Source organism: Podarcis raffonei, chromosome 6 (assembly GCF_027172205.1).
Source record: "Podarcis raffonei isolate rPodRaf1 chromosome 6, rPodRaf1.pri, whole genome shotgun sequence".
In the NCBI taxonomy this organism is placed as follows: Eukaryota; Metazoa; Chordata; class Lepidosauria; order Squamata; family Lacertidae; genus Podarcis; species Podarcis raffonei.
Genome location: NC_070607.1, coordinates 4,686,058 through 4,712,620, shown reverse-complemented (window position 1 = coordinate 4,712,620; position 26,563 = coordinate 4,686,058). Strand labels below are relative to the sequence as shown.

Sequence of the window (26,563 nt, the reverse complement as noted above, 5' to 3'; positions counted from 1 at the left end):
TAAGCGGGTATAAGATTGGAGAACTTGCACACATTTAACTTGTGCTTATTCAGCGTTTTGCACTTGATAAAATACTTTCCCCCAAAAAATTTTGGGGGGACAGAAACAGTGCAGGCATCGGGGGGGGGGGAGACTGGCAACCCCACCTGCCATTGAACCCAATGTGTTTTGACAATGCACGATTTTGACTTAACAAAACCTGGGACGTAACCCCTGTGTAAGTTGACAGATGCCTGTACATTCATATTGCTTTCATTTGTGGAAGCATTTTAATTGAGGGAGCTGCTGTGAAGGCTCAATAAAGTTGAAAGGTGTGTTTCAAATCAGGGAAAAATAACACAGGAAGCTTCCATATTTTGATTTGGGCCTTGGGTTGTCTACACAGAGTTCCAGGTTCACAGGGAGACTCTCCACTAGTGAATCAATATCTTCCTAAACAACAAATCCTCCAAAAGCAAAGTCCCTTGATTAACACAACCCAGGTAAGCAGAAGACCTTGCCTTTTATGCTGAATTCTTCTCCATTAATATGAATAGAATTCTAAAGCAATTAAAAAAAAACAACCAACAGCTTTCGCTTGGTTAAAAGGGGTTTCTTTAAAAGGGGTGCTCTGAGATAGCAGTGGGGATTCAAAAGATGCATGTTGGATAATGTTGTTGTTGTTTAGTCGTTTAGTTGTGTCCGACTCTTCGTGACCCCATGGACCAGAGCACACCAGGCACTTCTGTCTTCCACTGCCTCCCGCAGTTTAGTCAAACTCATGTTTGTAGCTTCGAGAACACTGTCCAACCATCTCGTCCTCTGTCGCCCCCTTCTCCTTGTGCCCTCCATCTTTCCCAACATCAGGGTCTTTTCCAGGGAGTCTTCTCTTCACATGAGGTGGCCAAAGTATTGGAGCCTCAGCTTCAGGATCTGTCCTTCCAGTGAGCACTCAGGGATGATTTCCTTAAGAATGGATCGGTTTGATCTTCTTGCAGTCCATGGGACTCTCAGGAATCTCCTCCAGCACCATAATTCAAAAGCATCCATTCTTCGGCGATCAGCCTTCTTTATGGTCCAGCTCTCACTTCCATACATCACTACTGGGAAAACCATAGCTTTTACTATACGGACCCCCCCCCAAACCGTATTGTTTATAAGCAGTTATTAGCCACAACAGGTAAGCATAGCCTCCAGAGACAGTATACCTTTGAATGCCAATACTTGGGGGACAGGCGAAGCTGTTATCCTCCATCCCTGCCTGCGTGGTTCCCCCAAAGAGGATGCTGGACTTTTGATCCTGCGGGGCATCTCTCACTTGCCCGTTCAGGGTCACGGAAGGGGCTTTTTTCTTTTTTAAAAGGGAAGCCTCCTTGCACCCCCAAATGTAGCTGTGCATCGCCCTCCCCTCCCCAGCCGCGCTGCACAACCCAGGTGGCGACTAGCAGCCTGAGCGCGCGGGTGCGCGGCGAAGAAGATGCAAAGGAGGAGGAAGGCGCCGGGAACGGAGACGAGCCCGCTTTCGTGATCGCCTCCTCCGCCTGCCTTGCGCTCCCTTTCGGCGGCAGACAAAGAGCCTCCCTCCCTCGCTTCGCGCCCCCTCCGCCGCCCGGTCGCATCGCCCAGCAGCAGGCACCCAGAGCCCCGCTTCGGGACCAGGGAGCGTCTCCGCTCGGCGCCCGCAGCCTCAAGATGGCTTTCGCTCGCCTCTGCATCCTGCTCTCTTGCTGCTACTGCTGCTGCTATCGCCTCCCAGCCGCCGCCGCTGCCGGGGCCGCAGCCGCCGCTGCAGCCGCTGCCGCCGCCGCCGCTGGGCCGGCCGAGGCGGACGGGGACCCTTCCAAGGAGATGGAGTGCAAGCTGAAGAGCATCACGGTGTCGGCGCTGCCCTTCCTGAGGGAGAACGACCTGAGCATCATGCACAGCCCGTCGGCCTCCGAGCCCAAGCTGCTCTTCTCGGTGCGCAACGATTTCCCGGGGGAGATGGTGGTGGTCGACGACCTGGAGAACACCGAGCTGCCCTACTTCGTGCTGGGTGAGTCCGGCCCGCCCGCCGGCCTGCGGGCCGAGCAGCGCCAGGGCGGCCTCCCTCCCTCCCTCGCCCGACCACTCGGCCTCTGCTCCGCGCCCAGCGAGGTGACCTTTCCCGTCCTGCACGCGGCCCTAGCCTGGCCGGCGCCGGGCTTCCAGGGGCCCTCGCCCCGGCTGGCTCTGCCGGCAGCCCTTCCCCGCCGAGGCCCGGAGAGCGAGCGAGAGATTGCGCGGACCTCGGCGCCTTGCCACCTGAGCGGCGGCGAGGCGGGGCGGGTGAGGCAGCCCAGGCGACGGCAGGCACCGGCTCGGCTCCGCCACGGGGCCCAGCGGGCGTGAGGCGTCGCTGCGGCTGCCGCTTTTCCCGGTTGGCGCTTGCGGGTCGTTCCCGGAGCGAGAGCGGAGGCTGCTGCTGCGGCAGCTGCTTCTCCCTCAGCCGCCTTTCCCGACACCTTGCCGACGGGAAGAGCAGCCGCCTGCTGAGCCACATCATGTTCCGTATTGCCCACACGGACTGGCAGCGGCTCTCCTGGATTTCAGGCGAGGGAGTCTCTCCCAACAGCCCTCCCTGGAGAGGCCGGGGATTGAACTTGGGCCTCCTGCTGGCGAGGCAGGGCGGGGCCTACCTGCCCCCAGTGCAGCACCTGGAGGGGGCAGGTGGGGGCCTCAGCCTTCCTCAGAAAGAGCACCTGCCACCCCTTCCAGTCTCTGGGCAGCTTGAGGAATGAGCTTGGGCCTGCCCAGCGGGTGCTGCCAGTGGCCAAGGTGGCCTGCCATGGTCAGTTGCTTGCTTGCTTGCTTGCCCAGAAAGGCAGGGATGCTGTGCCCAGGCAGCAGCCACTTGAGCTGCCTGCTTGGGGTCAGAGGGAGAGTTTGGGGAAGAGAAGGTGGTGCCTCTGGTTACAGCAGCACAGAGGCTTCAGCACCAAGGGCTCCAAATCTCCCAGTGGCGGTTGCTTGTCCTTAGATGCAACTCGGTTTCCTCTCCTGGAAGATCCTGAGGTGCTGATCTCTGATACTAGCCATAGAAGCCAAGCAGGTTTCTTTTATCTATCTATTTATTTGTTTCATTATTTGGTGACATATGGTGGCACAAAAGTTTCCAAAGCATCTTGCAGTGTCTAAAAATGCACCACCGTTATTGCAGTGGCAAAGGCCTAACCGGGTAACATTTAAATTATAATAACACATGTTTGAGAAGCCTGAGGGGGTTGGAGGAGGAGGTTTCTACCAGGTTCCAATAGGACAAAGGCAAACCTCTGGGAGAGAGTTCAAAAGCTGAGGTGCCACCACATAAAAGGCCCAGGCGTCCTTGAGGTTTCCTTTCTGCGTGCTGCAGGAGATGTGTACTTTGCTTTTTTGAATACAGAAGCCATGCACCCATGCTAGGGACCTTTTGTGCATGCAGTAGTAGGTTACATTTTCTCAAAATCCTCCATAAAATGTGCACATTCTGGTGAGTGAACATTTGAGATATGACTTGGATGATTAAGTCTCAGGTTTTGACCTTGAATTTCCAGGGATTTAGCTTTAAGAGTTCAGGAAAAGCCACAGAATCTCAGGGTGAGGAGGCAACTGAAGACAGCATGCTATTTTCAGCCTGGCTTGAGGGCTTTTGCTATTCACTTCTCCATGTCAGTCACCTCAGGCACCAGGAACCCCCCAGGCACCCTGATGTGCTAGGTGCAATCCTATGTCATCCTCTCTAGGTGACATAGGCTTGAGAATGTAATGCTACCAGACTCAATCCCCTTTTAGCTGTCAGCAGCACCTTTGCGGCCAAACATGATCTGATGCTTGTAATCATGAGTTTAAAACAAGCAGAACCTAAATGTGGGAGGATAATTTTCACTGAGATTGGATTGTGTAGGAGGGTGAGGATGAACCCTTTCCTCCCTTCCTGAAGTCCCAACAAGGTCCCAATATTTTACTTAGCAGGAATGCCTTTATCATCACTTCCAGGCTTGCACCAGCCATATGCATTCCTTTTGGCCTCAGCTTCAAGGAAACACTGTTTTTGCCAGGGATTGGCTCCACTTGGGAGCTCTACTCAAGAGTTCCTCAGTGGACACAATCCCTGCAGTTCTGCTGTTTATATGACATCAGGTGCAATTGGACATGGCTGTGGAGAACTGGCATCACAAGCCAAATGGGGCTAATTTGGCCTGTGGGTTAGATGTTCCTCATTGCCCAAACTCATTGCTGTAGTGCCTCATTCTGCGTTGGGCAGCATTTTGTGGTTGCATGCCAGTTGTGGGTATGCCCAAGACAAAAGTGGGCATCTCCACCTGCACACACAAACCTCACAGTACATGCATGCATGTGTACATGTAGCACATGCATGGTCATACAGAGGAGGATTTGAACCTACAGCTTCCTCATCTAGGTCACTGTGCCACAGTGGGCCAATGCATCATGGTATGAGCGCTGTTAAAATGTGTTTCTCATGCAGCTTGTGCATTATTTGAAGGAAAATATGTAAATCTCTCATCTCAGGACCCAAAACAAATATATGTCAATTGCTCATTTGCTGAGCTAAAAATGATTATCAATCTTATAAGCAAAGTAGAATTTAATTGTGCAGGCTGCTTTATTTGTTTTTTTATGATATCAGTGCATAACCCCCACTCATCCTGTCAACAATCTAATTCTCCCTACATAATTATTACAACACCCTCCAATCATCTACATGCAGCTCACCTTCTGCCTGTATGACTCATGCGTCCGTCAAAACTTCAGTATCGTCTGCATTACATGGTCCTTCCACATGTGCCTTATCTCTCGCATGCAAATTATATAAAGATATGCAGAGTCCTGTTGTTTTTCTTCTTATTGCCTCATGTGCAACTCTGGGTCCTCCCTCCACACCTTAAAGTTCTACTGTCCAAAAATACTGTCAGATTTGTTGCATTCTCACAACTTAACCCTATCTAGTATAGCTATTGTGAGATGTTCACTATCATATATACAGTGGTACCTCTGGTTAAGTTCTTAATTCGTTCTGGAGGTTCATTCTTAACCTGAAACTGTTCTTAACCTGAAGCACCACTTTAGCTAATGGGGCCTCCCGCTGCCACTGCACCGCTGGAGCACAGTTTTTTTCCTCATCCTGAAGCAAAGTTCTTAACCCGAGGTACTATTTCTGGGTTAGCGGAGTCTGTAACCTGAAGCATATGTAACCTGAAGCATATGTAACCCGAGGTACCACTGTACTTGGTCCACACTTAATCCTGAAACACAGACCAGGTTCTCACCAGTGTGCTTGACCCTGTGTCTGTTGATTTCAGGTGAGTCCGAACTTGCAATGTGAAGTGCTACGTAGTTTTATCACAGAGGTCAGCATACTTTTTCAGCAGGGGGCCAGTTCACTGTCCCTCAGACCTTGTGGTGGGCTGGACTATATTTTTTTTTTGGGGGGGGGAGAATGAATGAATTCCTACGCCCCACAAATAACCCAGAGATGCATTTTAAATAAAAGCACACATTCTACTCATGTAAAAACATGCTCATTCCCAGACCGTCCATGGGCCAGATTTAGAAGGCGATTGGGCCGGATCTGGCCCCCGGGCCTTAGTTTGCCTACCCATGTTTTATCACTTCTTAGTGGCTATCGGCAAAGCACTCTTTTTTGTCCTAGTGTAGGAGTCTGGAGTATGTAGGGGTTTTTTTGGGGTGGGGAGGAAACAACAAAAGAAAGTAAAGAGAGAGAGAAAAGAGCCACCCAGAGAAGATATGTGACAAAGGATAGTGAAGGAAAGAGCAGTGGCCTTTTATTTTATCTCTCCATCATCCAGCCTGTAACCCCCTCATCAGCTCTAGAGCTAGCTAGCTAGCAAGGGACTGATTCGGAGGAGATCTTCCATTTCTTCCACATAAGATGCTACAGGTCTGTGATTCTCTGAGGGCCTACATCAAAGTGGCCCTAGTTTTTACTGCCAATCTCCTAATTTTTGACACCTGGCCTTGGCAAACACTACATGCATACATATGTACAGAGTTTTATTTGTATGCCACGTTTCCGTTAACAGTTCAAACCACGCTCAAGGTGGCACACAACACTGCAAATTTACATAATTACAAACATAAAAAGTAGTCATAAACAATAAATAAAGTATCAAAAGTACAGAACCAAATTAAACAATGTCCATGTGAATCACAATAATTTCTAAGATTATGATACAAAAGGGACGTGGGTGGCACTGTGGGTTAAACCACAGAGCCTAGGACTTGCCGATCAGAAGGTCAGCGGTTCAAATCCCCGCAACGGGGTGAGCTCCCGTTGTTCGGTCCCATCTTCTGCCAACCTAGCAGTTCGAAAGCACAAAGTGCAAGTAGATAAATAGGTACCGCTCCAGCGGGAAGGTAAACGGTGTTTCCGTGTGCTGCTCTGGTTCGCCAGAAGCGGCTTAGTCATGCTGGCCACATGACCTGGAAGCTGTCTGCGGACAAACGCCAGCTCCCTCGGCCAGTAAAGCGAGATGAGCGCCGCAACCCCAGAGTCAGTCACGACTGGACCTAATGGTCAGGGGTCCCTTTACCTTTATGATACAAAAATCGATAACAGCAACCATCTGCCTCCCCAAACCCCTAACCAATACAAATAGCCTAACCCAACTCATTTTGGCTTTTGGGGAGATGTTTGGGACGTCTTTAAAAATATTTCTTCAATATAGAGTTCCTCTTCTTCATATTTCTTCCTACTTGCCTCAGTCTCTAGGTTGTGGAAAATGCATTTTGACCACAGTGCGCATCCATGGAAATCCTTGCAGATGGGCAAAGAATGCCAAAGTTTATTTTAAATGTACCTTTTTCAAACAATCATGATTAGTTTACTCAGCGCATCCTGCTTCAGAAGCCAGCTCAGTAGAGGCTGCCTCAGGTAAATGAATAGAGCATACAGCAGCTGGAGAAGTCTGAAGTGCTGGTGGTTTATATGATTCTAATGAGACTTAGCCCAGGTTCGGAAGACATGTGGTGTCAGTGTGGTGCAGGAGCAAAAAGGCTGGGTTTGGAGCAAAACAAATGTGAGCTTCCATAGACTCCTACAAGTCCATACCCTCCTACATTTCCAGTAATCTGGCCTCCTGGTTGGTTTAATCCGGTCCCTGCAGCAGCTCCCTGAAATCCTTAAAAAACTTTGCTTTGCCAATCCTAAAAAAAGCTCAACAACTTCAGTCCTTAAAAAGGTCAACAATTTTGATTGGCCCTTTGGTCGGTCCTCACGGCCCTTCACTTCATCAAATCTTTTAAAAAATAATATTTTTTTAAAAATAAAAATATATTTTTTTAAAAATTATTTTTTATTAACTGGCCAATCACATCAAATTAAATCACATCATATAAATTCCGAATTACAAAGCCGAATTTTAAATTTTTGTTGGGGGTCCCATATTTCAAGATCCGAAGGGAGGATTCTGATCTTCTTGCTGTTTCCACATCACATCTTATTCATATATTTTCTTTTTTTCCTTTATGATCTCTTCTGATAGTCTCCTTAAGCCGATAAACACCAATAATAATCCTGTGTGGATTTTTCCGTCCTTCCAATCAATTCGAGATGGTTTCCATATATCATCGCCTTCATAGATAACATTGCTCTTTCCATCATTAATTACAGAACTGTCGCTCTTGAGTCCCTCTGAGAAGTTTCTCCCACAATATAAAAACAGCTCTATTTCTCTATTTCTCCTCCCAGACTCAGTCCTCACTTCATCAAATCTGGCCCTCTTTGAAAAAAGTTTGGACTACGGCAAAGTTTGACTAAGTGTGATGTGCAAACCAGGCCACTGTGCAGTAATAGTGAAACAAATAAAAACAAAACAAAAACTACAAAAAAATTAGTTTTACTAATACCTGCTTATTCCTAGCCACAGAATGCTATTTCAAGCCAGAGTTTTATAGCACTTCTGGAAAATATAAAGCTCAGGTATTGATGGCTCTCCACAAGAAATTAGTTTCACAAGCGTATAGCAGTTACTGAAAAGAGCACCGCATGTCCTTGTTCAAATATGCAGATATGAATTGGTTGAAATGTACATTATGAATCAGCTAAAATGGCTTAATTGTAAACAATGTTTAATTATAATAATAATAATTATTAGAATTCATATACTGCCTTTCATTATATTGCTAAATGTCCCTATGTATGTGAGGTTTTTTTCTTTGCAGAGGTATATTAGTATACAGCTGTTACTAGTCCCTTGTGGTTTATGAAACGTGTCTTTGTTGGTGGGTGTATGGGGGGGGGGAGGGAAAAGAGAGAGCTGAGGTTGTGAAATGTACATGGTAAATATAGACAGAGCAGATTGTGCTAGTGCTGGCTCATGCAGAGTTGGCATAAGGCAAGCTCCCAAACAACCAAATCGAATTCCTGCCTCCCCACCCCACCAAAAAACTCCTACTTCATCCCTACATTTTAATATCCCTCTGGGCTTCCACACAGAAGTTTGTGCCCACGACTCAGTTGCAGCGATGGGGTGGCTGCAAATCGGGCTCTTGGCGCATTTGCTACAGCCTCTGCTGCAGAAAGACCTGGTGAGGTTGCCATGGCAACACACAGCGGAGGCCTGTGCTATTCAGGCCAAGGTTTTCCCCACTCACAATGCCAACCCATTGGGGACATAACTGGAGTCTCAATACAGTTTAGGATAAACCACCAACACTTTCTTCTCTCCGCTCCCAATCTGTACTTTTTCAGCCTCCTGAACTTTTAGGTGTGTGAGAGAACAGAGGAAACCCGGATCTTGGAGTATGTGTAAAATCTTAAGAGGGTTGCTGTGATAATTGCATGTAGGTAAATAGCTTGATTTGTAGCTGTTCATTATTTATTTTCAACTGTTTAACACAAACGCGACATGGTGCTTGCTTGGTGGGGTTATAACGTTGAAAAGAAAATGAATAATAAACATGGTGCAGAATGAGAGGAGAGCCCTCAACTATGGAGATGCAGGACTACAGAGAAGAGATAACTAAATGTGCCATAGATGAAAGGTTTGGGGAGAAGGGAATGTCGTGGTGGGCAGGAGGAAGCTGATCTAGGCACAGGAGCATTGCAGTTAGAAGACACAGGTGGGAAGGGGCAAGAAGGTCGTGAGAAATAAGACATAGAAGGTCCAGGGCAGTGGCCCCTAAATTTCTGATAAAAAGTGGGTCACGCTTTTGTTGCATTGAAACTGGTGGCATGCTCACACGTGAAAAGATAAGTGAGCGTTGCCCTCCTTCCCTCAGGCAAGCTTCCTGATTGGAAGGTGACAAACTTAGAGCCGAGAACCCCCTCCGAGAGTAGGTGCTTCTACATCTCTGGATCTGGAGTGTTCAGGTGAGCTGAATCACACCAGATTCAGAGATCGGATAGACTTCTCATCCTCCCAGCAGAGGCCAAGTGGAAGGAGGCAACAGAAAAGACCTCTGCAAGATAGTCATCACCCCCTTGTTAACTGAATGCACAAAGGGGAAGTGAGAACATGCGTGCTGGTATGCCCTTGACATGGGCACACCTGCTGATCTCCCCTCAGCTTCCATATGTTCAGCATTAGTGTGAAAGGGGCCTATGGGTGTACAGTTGTGTGTGAGGCCATCCATGTGATCAGGAACCCTGGGGCAACCAGCATTTCTGATCACACAAGGGAGACCTGTGAGCATAGTGCATCATTTCTACAGACCCTTTTCACACTAACACTGATTGCACGAACATGAAGGTATGCTTTGCCCTTCTGCTTGTACAGTGAATGCTTTGTGTTTGTGTGTAACACAAGTATAGACTTTTATTTCTATCATGCAGAGTTCCAACAGGCAGGCTATTTTGTATGTTGGCATTTTTGGCACTCAGGAGCCATCACAATTTAATTATTTGTTGCAGGCAGCATACCATTGTGCCCTGACATACATTTTAGGAATTACTAGCATGGGAGCTAGAATTCGGTACAGCAATAAACAAGGATTTAGTATATGCTCAGAGGAACACTTTTATTACTTCTTCACATTGCTGAAGGTTCTGAAAAAAGCTGTGGATAGATTCCTAGTCAACCTTGATTGATCATTAATCAATATTCATTGTTAGTGGCCAAGCCACTAAGGATGATAGCATATAGCTTAGAAAAACATGTATGAGTGAATGTAATAACCTTTATGTATTTAGTTTTGCAGTGCCTTTGAACAGGAAAAAGATGGAGCGAAACTAGATTGTTGCTCAGTTGATGCGGGATCCATATCAAACAGCCTCTGAGCGCTTGGGCCTTTGGAGTCTGATGGGATTAATTCAATTCATAACAAGGAAGGAAGAGGTTGTATCTGTGTATGTTGTTAACCTCTGTTAGGAAGAGGGCAGTTTAATTGGTGCAAAAGGCATCTGGGTTCATATTTGCAACCTTAGACCTCTTCATCCTATATAAAGAGAAACTGTGATTTGAATATGATGGGTTGTGTAGAAAGGAAACTGACCTGATCTACCAAAGGCAACAGCAGAAAGGGTTGGAGCTGAATATAGGGAGCTATTCAGCAGACAACCACAATGCTGGTTGTTCCTAGGACTCTCCATTTAATTACACTCTGTTGTTTTCCTCTCTCACACACACTCAAGATGGGCAGGCAAGGAAAAAGTTCTTAAGTTTTCTCAGGCAAATTTTCAGCTCAGTGTACTTACAAGATATGGGGGCCCCATGCACTTTCTCCTGCAAGTGGGAGAGCACCAGTGAGTATGTGCATGCAATTTTGAGTTGAAAAACAACTGGAGAGGAAAAAGAGAAAGGGATAAGAAGCTTCTCTTCCTGCCACTCTCCCACTCTCAGTTGCAGCCTCCAAGACAGCTTTACAACACACACTGTTTGGGGAAAGTAACACACAATTCCATGTCATGTTTATCTGGTGAGGTCCCGAAAGTAGACTCTTTTGAAGTTAGATTTGCAGCAGTGTTGCATCAGCAATAGCCAGGCCTTCAGATGCCTGGTCCTGTTTCTTCCTGAAGACTCTCCTTAGAGTATTTGAATACCACAGAAGAGGAGAGTGTCCTTGGACTTGTATCCTGTTTGCTGGTTTCCCACCGGCATCTGGTTGGCCATTGTGAGGATGCTGGACTAGATGGGTCATTGGCCTGATCCAACAGACTCTTCTTATGTTCTTAGAGTACTTCCATCTCCTCTTGGCTAGAGTTCTTAACCCTGGAGAGGTTCCAAGTAGTTACAGTGAGGGGGGGAAAGTATTTGATCCCTCTAAATTTGCCCGTTTGCCCTCTGTTGTTATTCTGTCTCTCACAACTACAATAAGCCTATCATTAAAATTATGGACTGGTCATTTCTTCATCAGAGGGCAAACGGGCAAATTTTGAATTATGGTGCTTGAGGAGACTCTTGAGAGTCCCATGGACTGCAAGAAGAACAAACCTATCCATTCTGAAGGAAATCAGCCCTGAGTGCTCACTGGAAGGACAGATCTTGAAGCTGAGGCTCCAATACTTTGGCCGCCTCATGAGAAGAGAAGACTCCCTGGAAAAGACCCTGATGTTGGGAAAGATGGAGGGCACAAGGAGAAGGGGACGACAGAGGACGAGATGGTTGGACGGTGTTCTCAAAGCTACCAGCATGAGTTTGACTAAACTGCTGGAGGCAGTGGAAGACAGGAGTGCCTGGCGTGCTCTGGTCCATGGGGTCACGAAGAGTCGGACACGACTAAACGACTGAACAACAACAACAAAAATACTTTCTCCCCCTCACTGTGGGTGTGTCTTGTGGTTCCTGAAAATGGACTCCACTTGAACCCTCTTACATGTCTAGTCCTGAAGTTGTAGGGATGACTTTGGAAGCCTGTTTCTCTTGCAGTAGCATCCTAGGAATGAGAGCTGAATTTTTGCAGCCAGAGAGCTCCACATCTGTGGCAGCTGGTGACTTGCCTCCTTGGCTCAGGTTTTCAGCATTTCTGTATAAGGATGTACACCATCATTTTCATCTGAAAAATTACTAGTGATAAGGATTCACAGGTGTTGCAGTTGGGGCAAGGTGGTTGCTGGCTGACCCTGGCAGGAAAATTCTTGCTGGACTTGCAGTTGCTCTGTTCTATCGATGGGCAGACAGTTTTGGAGACCGTGTCTGCATTACCAGTTCCATCAGCAAGACGGCATACAGGAATGACTACAGCAGTCCTTTCATCTACCCGTCGCCTGTGCTTAGTCTGGCACACATGACTCCAGTTTTGCCTTGCAGTGGGCTTGAGGTTGTGTAGAAAGCACTATTCTGAGCTTTCTGTATGCTGTCTCTTTGACTTAGGGCTGTGAAAGCAGCAACCACGACCTTCAAGTAGATGAAATACAGGAGAGAGTTTCTTGGAGTACATGATGTCTTCCTTAAAGAAATTAAGATGCAGGTGTCCTTTTTGGTGATGTGCACAATATGGAAGTGAATGTTATGTGTGGATGGTGTGATGACTGTGGGTTCAGACCCTCCATCTTTAGGGGTTGAGTCTAGAGATATAGAGTGGGAGAGGAAATGGTCCTCAGAGCCAGTTCTAGATGCTAAAAGGAGCTTGTTGCCCCTCTGGCCCAAGGAGATCATGTTGCCCTCCTTTGACTCCTCTGATGCCAGTTCAGGAGCTTTCATGTGTGCTATTGAAATGACAACTGTTAAAGCAAGCTATGGCCCTTTGAATAAGGAAGCTCCTCTCACTGAAAGTGGAGCTATTTATCAAGATATAGCTCCTTTTTAAGGCACAGTCTAAGGTTTACTGGTGCTGCGGCATTCAAACAAAGACGAGGAACCCCCAGTAGTACAATGGATCAGTGCATTTGGCTGTTAACCAGAAGGTTGGTGGTTCAAGCCCACCCAGGGACGGTTGTGGGCAAGATTCCTGCATTGTAGGGGGTTGGACTAAATAACCCTTGGGGTCCCTTGCAGCTTCTGGGATTTTGTGATTTTATTTGTGTTTTGTGGGTAGATAACTTTTCATCTGCGAGGGCTGAAAACGTTGTCTTGTGGTCCTTGTCCTTATCCCATGGCTTTGTATTAAAGCGTGAACAAACTTTTGTGTGCAGTCAACCAAATGAAAGTTGCTGCTTACACTGTATGCTGGTCTCCATCTGCTTCTGTTCTCTAATGACTTGTCCTATCCAGAATGTATTTAAAGAGCATACGCTGTACCCAATAAAAATCTGGAAAGATTAGTAGGCCTTGCCAGTCAGGATTTCAAAACTTGGTGTTTGAGCTATGTTTGTGTGGGGTCTCGTGATTTTAGAAGTTGGTTTTGCATTTGTACTGTGGCTCTGGTAGTTCAACAGGTCTGTGTAAGAGTGCCTTTTTGGCAGTGGAATAGCAACCTCAGAGGGCTTTCCTGGTGTCTTCTCTGTGGTCCTTTTCATGCCAGGTGAAAAAGGTGAAGACCTTATTTTTCACCCACACTTTTAAACTACTGTATGTTTTAAAGTAATATTTGCTGTCATGTTTGTAAGCTACCCAGGAAATATTTATCAATGGGAGGCTATATCAATTTAATAAATACTATTAGTACTAAGAGTAATATCCAAAGGAGTGTTAGTCATTTGCAGCAAAAACATAGCAACACTTTGACTAGGAAGTTCATTGTGAAGAAGGCAAGCAGCCCTGATGTTGCTTATTAGTAAGTATGTTCCCAAAATGTGGGGTCCCGGCACAGTGCAGCAGTGAATTAACTACTCAGATAATATGGAGAATGTGTGCAGTTTTCAAGCCTCTAATGGGATGTACTACCTAGGCCCTTCTGAGTTATTTTAGTCATATGTTCCACATTCACAGGGATTCGTATTCTTGGGAAGCTAAATTATATTACTAATTCCACATTTTGTGCTTTTTCTGTGGCTAGGCAGATTGCAGGATCTGCACAAGTATGTTTAATTCAATCAACATATTCACAATTTATGCACAAGATTAGTTGAACCCCTCTCTTTCCATAATTCATTGCAGCTTGGAGATTAAAATACATGGCACATCTGTCACCATGTAATGAATGCACCAAGTGATTAGGCTATCATATGATAATTGCAATCATCACCTGGCGCTTATGGCTCATTTAATGGTTTTCTTTGGTAGGAAGCAATTAAGAGACTGGAATTGTCAAACCAGGAAATGCTATGCAGGCTTAGCTTTCCTTTGAAAAATGAAATGTTGCCCTAATTGCATACCACCTGAGGTTTTTTTTTAAATGCACTGTATTCCTATACTTGTGCGCTGCTGGTCTCTCTAGAGCAGAAATCACACCCCAGCTCCAGTTGTCTCACAGTTTGCTATCAAACACTGGTTGGACTTGAACTTTTATGGCTGTGTTTTGATTTTTAACACCCTATTATGATAATCAACTTAATTATGGGAAGTTTCAGGCACTAATCCAAGTGGCAGTAGGTTGCACTGGGGGTGACAAAGACCCTCGGAGCTAGGAAACTGTGCAGGAGACAGCAGTTTCTGCCAAACCAGCGGCTGCCACCACACAGGGGCTGGTGATGTTGTGAGCTTAGACAGCAGCTGAACATTTAACAATCTACAACATGGAAAACTGCCAGAATTCAAATTAGTGGTTATCCTCAATTCAAACAAGTAAATTCAAGGACACATTCTAGTAGCTCAATTTATATTTGCTGCCAGAGAATTTCAAGGTTGTTGGGTTTTATTCCTTTAATATTTTATTTCTATAAAAACATACTTAAGGCAATGTACAAAAGAACAACAACAATTTAAACATGTAAAACAATACACAAATGTTCTTTATTTATGTAGTGCAATATTTCAAAATTTGTATGTTGTTGTTGTTTAGTCGTTTAGTCATGTCTGACCCCGTGGACCAGAGCACCTCAGGCACTCCTGTCTTCCACTGCCTCCTGCAGTTTGGTCAAACTCATGTTGGTAGCTTCAAGAACATTGTCCAACCATCTCGTCCTCTGTTGTCCCCTTCTCCTTGTGTCCTCAATCCTTGTGCCCTCAAAAATTTGTATATCTATTTCTATTTTAAAACGTCTCTTAATACAAGTCATTCCCCCACTTTAACATGGGGAAAGGGTGCTCAGAAATAACCGCAGTCTTGTTCTTACGTTTCACTGCATATGGCTTGGGGAAGGGGTTTCAACAAACAAACCCTTCTCTATTTCTTTTCTGCCTTCACATTCAGCAGTGGGATATATGTATGCTCTCTTGTGGAACAGATGATTTGTTCTGGGTTGGTATAGGTGAGGGCAAAAAGTATCATAAGTTTAAGAAAGAGAAGACAGGTGTATCGGCTGGCGAACACTGTACATAAAGTTCAACCAATCGGATTTGGCTGTTTGACTGTACTGTTTTGTTATCTACCTGGAGGATCTTGTTGAATGGGCAGTTTATAAATGTAAAACAACAACAACACATAAATAAACAAACATAGAAGTAAATCAGGGCAACAGTAGCCAATTCGGAGTAAAAGCAATTTATACAGAAATCACTATCCTTGCTAGGAATCAGCTTTATTTGCTCTCAGGTGACTTTGTCAAATAGCCAAATCCAATTGGCAAAGTTGGCAGGAACAGGGACCAAGCAACAGGAGCTCACCCCGTTGCAGGGATTCGAACCGCGACCTTCTGATCGGCAAGTCCTAGGCTCTGTGGTTTAACCCACAGCGCCACCCACGTCCGTAGCACCACCCGTGTCCCTCCTGCCAACCTAGCAGTTCAAAAGCACGTCAAAGTGCAAGTAAATAAATAGGTACCTCTCCGGCGGGAAGGTAAACGGCATTTCCGGGCACTGCTCTGGTTCGCCAGAAGCGGCTTAGTCATGCTGGCCCCACGACCCGGAGGCTGTACACCGGCTCCCTCGGCCAATAAAGCGAGATGAGTGCCGCAACTCCAGAGTCGGCCACGACTGGACCTAATGGTCAGGGGTCCCTTTACCCTTTACCTTTAATTGGCAAATTAGACTTGTGACTCTTAATGGTGGATATTTTTGCTTCTTAAGTAATTAAGAAAGGACACAGGTCAGTATGAAAAGAAGCATAAAGAAAGGGGAGGAAGAGGAGGAAAAAAGAAAGGACGAGAAGTAGATCAGCTAAGAACTAATGAAACTCCCCAAGCTTAAGTCCAGAAACAAATCAACATGCTTTCTCTAAATAAAAGTTTTTGGAGAAAGATCTTCTTGAGCAATGAGTTCCACCATCGCCTCTTTCACTGCTCAGTCACAGGGGAATTGTGAGACTTGCAACAGCAGAGTCTAATTTGCTAAACACCAAATAAGCAAACACTGAATAAGGAAGAAATATATAATCCTGAGCTAGATGATTAAAGGCAAATGAACTAGATGAAGGCAAATTAAACTTAATACAATGCTCCACTTCATGGGGGGGGGGGGCGGGACACCAGCAACATTAGGGCAACTCTAGTACACTTGCACAAAGCCAACACCTTTTGTCAAGACCACATTTCAGAAATAGAAAGGTTGGAAGAGGGCTTATGTGCACAAGAGGCTGGCACAGGGTGCCACTGCAGGTACAGTGTGGGAGTAGCCCTGTTGGCAGTCAAAGAAGGAGATAAAAGAGAAACTAATATAGGGAGTTCTTGAGGTACTGTGCCATAGAGAACCATGATATTAATTAGGGATGGATGCAAACATGGGAGTCCATGGAGTTCTCCTGAAAAGGCACCAGCCAGTGCCTACAGCTCAATACCAGGCAACTTCCCTGGCCACACAGCACCAGGCCCTAGCCCTGTGGCACCTGCCAGCTGGCCTTAATTAACTTCAACTTTAACCAGCTACTTTTACTGACCTGTTCCTACTTGAGCCATTGCTCTCTGCTACTCCTGCCGAGAGGGTTTGGCTCCCACAAGGCCAGATCCTTAAGGCTATAAAGAACTGCTGGTTGGAAGCACTGCAGCGAATTGAATGTACTTGACAAGGGCGACAGGGGCTGTCTGTAGCTCTGTGAGGGCAATGCAAGAAGGTGACATGAGGAATTAACCTGTCCTCGGAACATCCACCAAAGTGACAGTAAAGCAGGAAACAGGGAATAAATAACACACACACACCTGTCCAGAGAATGTCCTTTTTTGCATGACATTGTAAAATTAAGAGGTGCTCTTAGTTTTGTTGATAATTAGGGTTACCACTTAAAAAAACTTTTTTTTTTTAGTTACGTGATTTTAATGTCAGCCGATTTAAGGAAATTAATAATTTCTTGGCACTAGGGGAAAGCTTCATTTGTGTGTGTTTCAGGCTGCACTGAACCAAGCACCGAGAAATGAAATCCCTTTAATCTGCTGGTGTTATTCAGAGTAGACTCACCGAAATCAATGGACATTACTACTAACAAGTCCATTAATTTCAACAGGTCTATTCTGAGGAGCAGTCAGATGAATACCACCCTGAGTTTGGGATTGGGTGTGTGTATGTGTAAGTGAAAGAGGGAGAGAACGGAACCTGAATGATTAGGCCATGGAAGATTTGGGAGTTTGGGTATTTTTGCATTTTGAAGAGCTCCTGTCAGATAATGTCTGTTTGCGCTGAAGTCAGAATTGGTGCTTTGCAACAGACCTTGCTGCTCTAAATATTTTACATTTGTCTTCACCTTTGGAATGCAACTTGTGGCCTGCTTTACTTGCACTGGCATCTTTCTGCAGAGATCTCATTGATAAGATTCTGGTTAAGCAGAATTGAATCTGGTATTCCTGGATACTTAAGCAAATGCAAACTTGTCCTTTAATGTATTATAAGAGTGCAATTTGAAATTACTTAAGATAGTCAAAATTGCAGGCTGCTGAATCTTCCTTAGAAGTTTTTCCTGCAAATGGAGAGGACAAGAGGTGCTCTAGTCTGCTGCCTGCTTTCTCATTATTTTTCCTTACTACTGGGCAGAATAATTCTTTTTGTTCTGCAAGGGAGCCCTTTAGTTCCTTGTCATCCCCCCCCCCATGTAATTTATTTTTGTAAGGGAGTGAATGCAGCAGTACAAGCTATCCACAAGCACGCATTGCCATCTCAAGCTGAGTAGCCAGGGGTCAAGCTGCACATTGAAGGACTCTTAGATTATAACCTGTGTTGGAGTTGGGTATAAAACTGCAGGATAAGAAACTGGCTGGCAGTGGTCAGGTTGTTGTTGTTGCACTAACGCTCCTGCTTGCCTAGCTGCGAAAGCATGAACTCAAGCAATTAACACAATGAGTAACAGTGCCTCTTATGAAGTGGACTGTCATCAGTGAAAGCGTCTGCCACAATAATTTTTTTAGTCTTTAAAGTGCCTCAAGACTTTTGCCGCAAAAGACTTAACATGGCTCCTCCTCTGAAAAACAGAAGGCAGAATCATTGATGTAGTTGGGGGGTGGATGAGAACCATCAGCCAGATTGTGCATGGAAGAAACACCAGAATTTCCTGACCCAAAATAAAACATGCAAATAAAATTACACACACACACACACACACACACACACACACACACTTTCTGTTCTTTTTACAAACTGGTGCAATATGGACATTTTTATTTATTTACAGTGTGCATTAAACACGCTTCAACTTAAGTCCTCTGGGTGATGTACAACATGTAATAAATACAGTCAAAGCATAAGAATGCAAAATACAGTTATTTAAAACAAGTATTTAAAGTATTAAGATAGTCGGTATAAAATAGAGAAAACTAAAACCGTACCAGCAGCATATAATTACAGTCTGAAATATTACAGGAGTAAAATGGGCAAATCCATGTAGTTAAGAGGCACTGTGTTCACCATTGTCGTTATGTCCCAGAGACCGGCCATGCCCATCCTACCCAGTTCATGAGCTTTCCAGAGCACCTGGGTAGCCATTATCGGAGAGGGGCTCTAATCTAGAGGAGGAGAATTGCAGTTCGTTACAGGAAAATCAGAAAATTCACCTTAAGTTCCATTGATTTCCATGGGACTGAAGCACAACAAACATTATCTAATTTGATGCCCGGGCACTGGATTACATACATGAGCTTCTGGTGAGATTCAGACAGGGAATTCTGAATGGTACAAACTGGGTTGAAATAACCAGCCATATCTGCTGGGCATGGCCTGCTTAGGGTCCCCAACTAGATTTAAGATGGATAAAAGAAAGTACTTCTTTATGCATGTGTTGTTGAACTATGGAACTTGCTCCTTCAGGAAGCATAGTTTTAGAAGACAAATTCGGGGAGGAGAGGGCTACAAAGGCCTACCAACCATGATGGCCATGCTCTACCTCCACAGTTGAAGGCAGCAATTTTTACGAATACCAGTTGCTGGAAACCATGAGAAGGGAGAGTGCTCTTGTGCTCATGTTTTTCCTTGCTTGTTTCCCCCAGGCTTAGGGTTGGCCACTGTGAGAACAAGATTCTGGACCAGACGGGCCATTGGCCTGATCCGGAAGGGCTCTCCTGTTCTTCTGTTCATATCCACCACAAGGGAAAGAAGGTGATGCACATTTGAAGGAGAGAGAGAGAGAGATAAAACTTTATTTGCATTAGCCAATGGCCATAGCAACAATAAAACATTACAGTATACACAGAAAAGGAAATTTGATATAAAAGCACAATCTAAAGTCCTGAATCAGCAGTCAGAGGCCCTTATTCTGATTGCCCCTGCTATGAACCTAGCAACCTTTGCTGTTATCTGCTCATTTTGATCTAATAGAAGAAAGGACATTGTGGCAGTGGTTGAGCGCCCTGGGATGGTTAGTACGCGTGGGGTGATGCTCTCGTTCCTCAGGTCTTTGTAGAGAGTGCAGGACAGGACGTGTGCCGCTGTTTCGGTGCTACCATCTCCACAGGGGCAAAGACGTTTCTCAGGCGGGATCTTTTGGAACTGACCCTCAAGTACCACAGATGGCAAAACATCCAGTCTTGCAAGTGTAAAAGCACATCTGTATTTTGGGATAATATGTTTGTGCAGATATGGGTCCAGAGAATCAAAATGGAGAGGTGGAAACTGAACATACCAAGGGCAGAATTTCTTTATAGTGGCCAGGTTGTTCTGATGCTCGATATCTTTTAGACATTGACCAGTTAGACTGTTTGCTTTAGTGGGGCTCATAGTGAGTAGGTGTTGTGGGGATAGGCCACAAGAGTGAAGTTTTTGATAGACGGTTTTAAGCCAGGCACTTTTATGGGAGTCTTGAAGTACTAGGGTGAAGTACTAGGTAAATTGGGTGGATTTGAGTTTAGGCAGAGCCAGAAGTTAAGAGTTCTTTGCCAAGTCCATACTTCTACTGAAGGGAGACTTGCCCCCAGTCTCAATGATGCGTTTGGGACGCATGGCGGTACAGAAAAAATCTGCCTTAGAAACTTTGATTGAACAGCTTCCAAAGTGCTAAGATGTTACCAGTCCAAATCTGAGCCATGGGCTGGATTGTTTTGTTCAGGTTCCCCCATCACGGCACATGAAACTGGCCTTGTGGGCGCATTACACTTTGGAAGGGGGCATGCGAGGGAAGGACTGACCTTAGCCTGCTTGTTTCAAGTCTTGCCTGTAGTCCAGCATTAAGATTCTATTTTTTTTATAAGATATTTATTAGCATTTTGCAAAAAACATAAGTTTACAGAATAAAAGGAATACAAAATAAAAAGAAAACATAGAAGAGAAAGAGAAATAAAAAGAAAAGAAAAATACAAGGATTTACCAAAAAAATACATATAGAAAAAAAAGACAAAAGACAAATACCGTATTTTTCCCTCTATTACACGCAGATTTTTTCTCCTAAAAAGTAAGGGGAAATGTCTGTGCGTGTTATTGAGCGAATGTGTGGTCCCTGGAGCTGACAAGCGCGAGTGAAGGCAAAAATCAGGCAAATATCAAATCGTCCGGAGAAGGGAAGCCTTGAAAGGAGGAAGCTCTGCCTCAGGGTCTTACTGCCCACCCGCTTCTGTTTCCTTACTGTGTTTGCTCAAACGGAACAAAGAGCAGAGAAAACCCCTCCCCTCCAGGCAAGCAGAGTGGAAAGCAGAGCGTCCTTCCTTCTAATTCCTCTCCGTGCCTCTGGGACTCGAAGGCAACATGCAGGTTGGGGGGGGGGGAGAGAGAGAGCTGGTTGGCTTGTGGGGGGGGGGGACTTTTGCCTTCCTTTCCTCCCTCCGGTAAAACCCCTCTCCTGCATTCTTAGCCAGCTGCTTCTCTGCACAACCCTCTCCTTGTCGCTTCTATGTTTTTCCTTCCCTCCCTACTTAAAACGTGGTTCCAATCACGGATCTACATGGATCCTCAGGATCTTTGCATTGAGTCACCCCAAATTCACCATCAGATCACATAGCAATGATCTGATGCAAAAACAGGGCTGCAATGGTGCAAAAACATGGTTACAAAGCACGGATCCACATGGATCCTCAGGATCTTTGCATTGGGTCACCCCAAATTCACCATCAGATCACATAGCATGTCCATGGCTACAGCCTGCACCAAAAAAATCACGCACCCACTGTTGCCTGGGGCTGCAATGGTGCAAAAACGTGGTTACAAAGCATGGATCCACATGGATCCTCAGGATCTTTGCATTGGGTCACCCCAAATTCACCATCAGATCACATAACATGTCCATGGCTACAGCCTGCACCAAAAAAATCACGCACCCACTGTTGCCTGGGGCTGCAATGGTGCAAAAACGTGGTTACAAAGCATGGATCCACATGGATCCTCAGGATCTTTGTATTGGGCTACCCCAAACTCACCATCAAATCACATGTCTGTGGCCGCAGCATGAAGCACAAAAATGATACATCCACTGTTTCATTCAGAATTTTTTTTTCTTGTTTTCCTCCTCTAAAAACTATGTGCGTGTTATGGTCAGGTGCGTGTTATCGAGCGAAAAATACGGTAGCTAAGAAAAAATTTAAAAATAAATCCATTTTTCGATGTCTTTAAGCTCATTTGCTTGTTTCCTTGACCTCCTCACACCTCCCCTTTTTGTATTCTCATTTACATAATCAATTCAGCAAATCCTTACCCTCTATCATTTATCTTAACTCTATATCTTAACCTATTATAAATATGTATTTTCGTCCATTATCAATCCATATTTGCATATTCTTATTAACCTTGTTACCAATACCACTTATTTTCAATCCAACATCATTTTAACATTCATTAATTTTACAATATTTCTGCAAATAGTCTTTAAATTTCTTCTAATCTTCTTCCACCAACTCTTCTCCCTGGTCTCGGATTCTGCCAGTCATTTCCGCCAATCCCACATAGTCCATCACCTTCATCTGCCACTCTTCCAGGGTGGGTAAATCTTGTGTCTTCCAATACTTTGCAATAAGTATTCTTGCTGCTGTTGTTGCATACATAAAGGAAGTTCTATCCTTCTTTGGCACCAATTGGCCGACTATGCCCAGGAGAAAGGCCTCTGGTTTCTTCAGGAAGGTATATTTAAATACCTTTTTCATTTCATTACAGATCATCTCCCAGAAAGCCTTAATCTTTGGGCACGTCCACCAAAGGTGAAAGAATGTACCTTCAGTTTCTTTACATTTCCAACATTTATTATCGGGCAAATGATAGATTTTTGCAAGCTTGACTGGTGTCATGTACCACCTGTAAATCATTTTCATAATATTCCAGCATTAAGATTCTAGCATCTATTTAGATGGTTCATGTATTTGCACCAGTTTTTGTCTGCAGTGGTCTGGAGCGGTTGGATCTCCTGCTATTTCGCCCCCCTCTCTCTTGATAGGATTCCTCTTCTTTTCTGTCTAAATCCATTACTTCTGGAACTCATCAGAAAATGCGTCAGATGCCATGGGATTCCCAGTCTCATTGTTTAGTGCCACTGTCCTCTTAAAGGCCATTGTGTTTTGCTTCTGCCGCGTCCACAAAGATGAAGAAAAGACGGGGTCTCTGGTTCCACCCTGACTGTCTCCCCAGTCTCTTGCCACTCCTAAGAGCCTGAGTTTGCCTGACACTTGTTGTCCTTGCTAAATTGAAATGGAGAGGAGAGTCTCCCCTGGAGATGATGCTAATTCCCCTTGGCAGCATGCAGTGGGTGCCACAGGGGCTCTATGACATTTGATGGTCTCCTGAGGCAAGCCTCTGGCTGCAGGTTGGTTCTTTATTTGCAGAGCGAGGCTGTGGAGGGGGGAGAGAGTCTGTACGGTATCAACCTTCATTTATTTTCCTATAGCTCCTACCATTGTTAACTAAATAGCTTCTGCCTGCGCAGAGTTCTCTCCCCCCATCAAAACCTTCTCTTGTTTGGAGTCACAGATTTATCTATGGGTACTCTGTGCTGCACAAGAATAGTATCCGCAAGGATCACGTGTGTCTCCATAGAACCATTTAGTTGTATGTTGCATTTTATAGATAAACATGCAGAAACAAAGGCAAATGCACCCATCTCCTGTTAGTGCACTCATACCCAATATTTCACAGAAGAATCTCAGATATGCCAGAAAACTGTCCCATTGCCAGGGCCTGTGTAGAAATCCTGTGCCTATACCAAGTCAAGAGGGATGCGGGTGGCGCTGTGGTCTGAACCACTGAGCCTCTTGAACTTGCTGATTGTAAGGTCAGCTGTTCAAATCCGTGCAATGGGATGAACTCCTGTCACTTTTTCCGAGTGCCTGCCAACCTAGCAGTTCGATAGCATACCAGCGCAAGTAGATAAATAGGTACTGCTGTGGTGGGAAGGTAAACAGTGTTTCTGTGCACTCTGGCTTCTGCCACAGTGTTCTGTTGCATCAGAAGCGGTTTAGTCATGCTGGCCACATGACCCAGAAGGCTGTCTGTGGACAAACACCTGCTACCTCAGCCTGAAAAGCGAGATGAGTGCCACACCCCATAGTTGCCTTTGACTGGACTTCACCATCCAGGGGTCCTGTACCTTTTACCTTTACCTTATACCAAGTAGACCAATTGGTCCATGTAGTTCAGTATTGTCTACTCTGGCAGTGGCTCTTCAGAGTGTTAAACAGGAGTCTTACCTTGGTGTGCCTGGAGATACCACAGTGTGCTGGGTAACCCGTGAAACATGGTCCAGGTCCGGTCCAGAATCCAAAGGTTCTGCTGGGAGTCAGTCCGACAGGGCCAAGGCAGGACACGAGGCAGGAAACCAGGCAAGGACAGGTGCAGGATCTACCATACAGCAATGTTGCTCCCGCAACCTGGGGTCCGACAGTCTTTTATCTTTGTTGGGGTAGCGGCCGGTCGTGATCCCCCAGCGACTCACCTCCCTGTTTTGCCCAAAGGCGAGCACTCCTCCTGCGAGTACTCAGGTCTCTCCTTCTCTCAGACCTGAGTCTCTGCAGCTCGGGAGACGTCGTGGGTTACTAGACCGAGGGGCCACCTCAGCCTCTCCTGACCCAACCAGTAGTGGAGCAGCTGTAAGTGATGGCCCAGCTGAAGGCAACGAGGTCATCCCCACATCTGGAGCCAGCGCAGGCTCAGGCCCCTGACTTGGCCCAGCTGGTGCTTGTTGCAGGGGAACCTGTGCAGACTGGGACTCTCCAGGATCAGGCCCCAGACTTGGTTCAGATGATGCCTGAGGCAAAGGATCTGGTGCAGACTGAGACTGCTCTGGTTCTGAGTCCGAGCCCAAGATTGAACCTGGGACCTTTCACATACAAATGAACTCAAACCATTCCCCATTTAGCCCAGGAATATAAAAAGGAGCCTTAAACCTGGTCAGAGTAATTGGCAGAGTCCCATCCCCCCGCACCAGTGGCTGATCCATCTAACTGGTGACGCCATGGACTGAACCTGGGGCTTTCTGCATGCACTTTGCCACTATTGCCCTTTGCCAGCAGTTTCGGCTAGTGCTTGTGTTTTTATGTTTCTCTAGGAACCACTGTTTGGATATTCCTGAGTTCGGAGTGCTCAGGAACTCAATGACTTCTACACCTTCAACCCAAACATATCCTGTCAGCTCAGACTCTTAATCTCAGAGTAATGCATTCGAGCCCCATGTTGGGCAAAAAGATTCCTGCATTGTAGTGGGTTGGACTAGATGACCCTCATCATCCGACTCTTACAATTCTATGATGCTATGCACAAACAACTCTTAGATTCACCCATTGGAACATACTTCTGCTGTTTGGAAGGAGGTGGTTGGATGGTCACAGGAGAGTTGCTTAGGGAAAAGTGCATCATACCCACACAGAAAAACAGACTTGCCCCCACCGACTTTACATTTATGCTGTGGAGCATGCCCTTTTTTGTTCTTTCCTTATAAATCTGCTCCATCTCCAGGTTTTATGTACCAAGGTGTTTGCATTCTGTACCATTTGCCACCTTCATGCATCTCCCTGCTTGGTCTTTGATGGAGTGTGATTGTTCCCCTCACACTCCGATTTTTACTGCCTGCCTGATCTGCAGGTGTTTTGATGTTGATAGTGTCTTTTAATTCTTGGATCTGTTTGTGGCTTGTGTTTTGCTCCTTTGAAATGCAGCCAAGGAGGCAGGCTGCTTCTCTTGTCCTTTAGTACCCGTTTTGTCTTAGTTTGCTTCAGCAAAGCCAACAAAACTTGATGCCAAGATCTTAAAATGGATCACATTTGAAAGTGAGACCACATTGACTGTGGTGGTCCAGATTTCTTGAATTGTTGCAAAAATATTGCTAGATCACTAGAAAATCACATGGATTGCATCCAATACTAGTCCTGCTAAAAGTAGACCCACTGAAATTAACAGACATGACTAATTTAGGTCTGTTCATTTTAGTGGGTCTACTTTGAGTAAAACTTAATTGGATGCAACCTAATATGCGATGATCATTGGTAGGATGAAATAAATGGGCTTTATTTGCATCGTAGGCATAAGAACCAACATCTAAATGTCCTTCGTATTCTTTCTGTTTTTGGTAATCTTGCTAACCATATGAAGCTATTCCTTCAAGGGATAAATCATTTGACCTAGATGACAGTCCTGAGCCAGTTAATAGGTGTTGCTACACATACCTTCTCTGGTGGTGGTGAACATCCCTGTCATTTGCTGGTAGTTGGAGACTTTGCTATGCAAAAGTCACGACATGGGAAAAACCATGAAGCCAGCCAATGCTGGCTCCATCCTTATTTCAGACATTGTGTTATATCAGTATATCACAATGTTTAGCTGGTGATATATCACGATGTTGAAAACCAGATATTGCCCAGTCCTAATTGTAATGCCACCACAGAAGCATTATCTGTGATGTCATACACTGAACAACTTCCTTCATAGGCCCTAAACTAATATCAACTTTTCTAGTTCTTAGTAATTTGAAATGTTTTCCTGCCCTTAATTTTTCATTATCTCTTCCTCTTTTATTGTGTTGCATACTCCCTTCCAACATATTGAGTCCCAAAACTGGGATGTGTGTCTTCCTGGTTGTGACTTGTGTGAGATCATGGAGCCCAAAAAGACACACTTTCTTCACAGTGATCAAAAATATGCATTTTGGGGTACATTCTGGGGTGTGTGTGAGATATTGGCACTCAAATTGGCCACTGTGCTCTCACATAAAGAAAACGGGATGTCCCATATTTAGGGGGGGCACTTGCAGGGTATGGTGTTGGTGGGGCGGGGATCCCCAAGGAAGCTGGCAACTGTGTGGGGGAGCCTGGTTCTGTCCCCTCAGAATTTTGCATTCAGGGTCATGGCTCCCTTGGCCTCCCCACAGTACACCA

At 45.4% G+C, this 26,563-nt stretch overlaps 1 protein-coding gene across 2 annotated transcripts in view; it reads left to right on the top strand.

The window, feature by feature from the left end:
• The first annotated feature begins 1,297 nt into the window (after positions 1 to 1,297).
• The window catches only part of ASTN1 (astrotactin 1), a 222,174-nt gene continuing 196,908 nt past the window's right edge, over positions 1,298 to 26,563 (top strand). For both annotated transcript variants that reach the window (XM_053391242.1, XM_053391241.1), the window contains exon 1: positions 1,298 to 2,014. In XM_053391242.1, the coding sequence (XP_053247217.1) occupies positions 1,672 to 2,014 (343 nt within the window). In that variant the 5' untranslated portion in view covers positions 1,298 to 1,671. The remainder of the gene's footprint in view (positions 2,015 to 26,563) is intronic.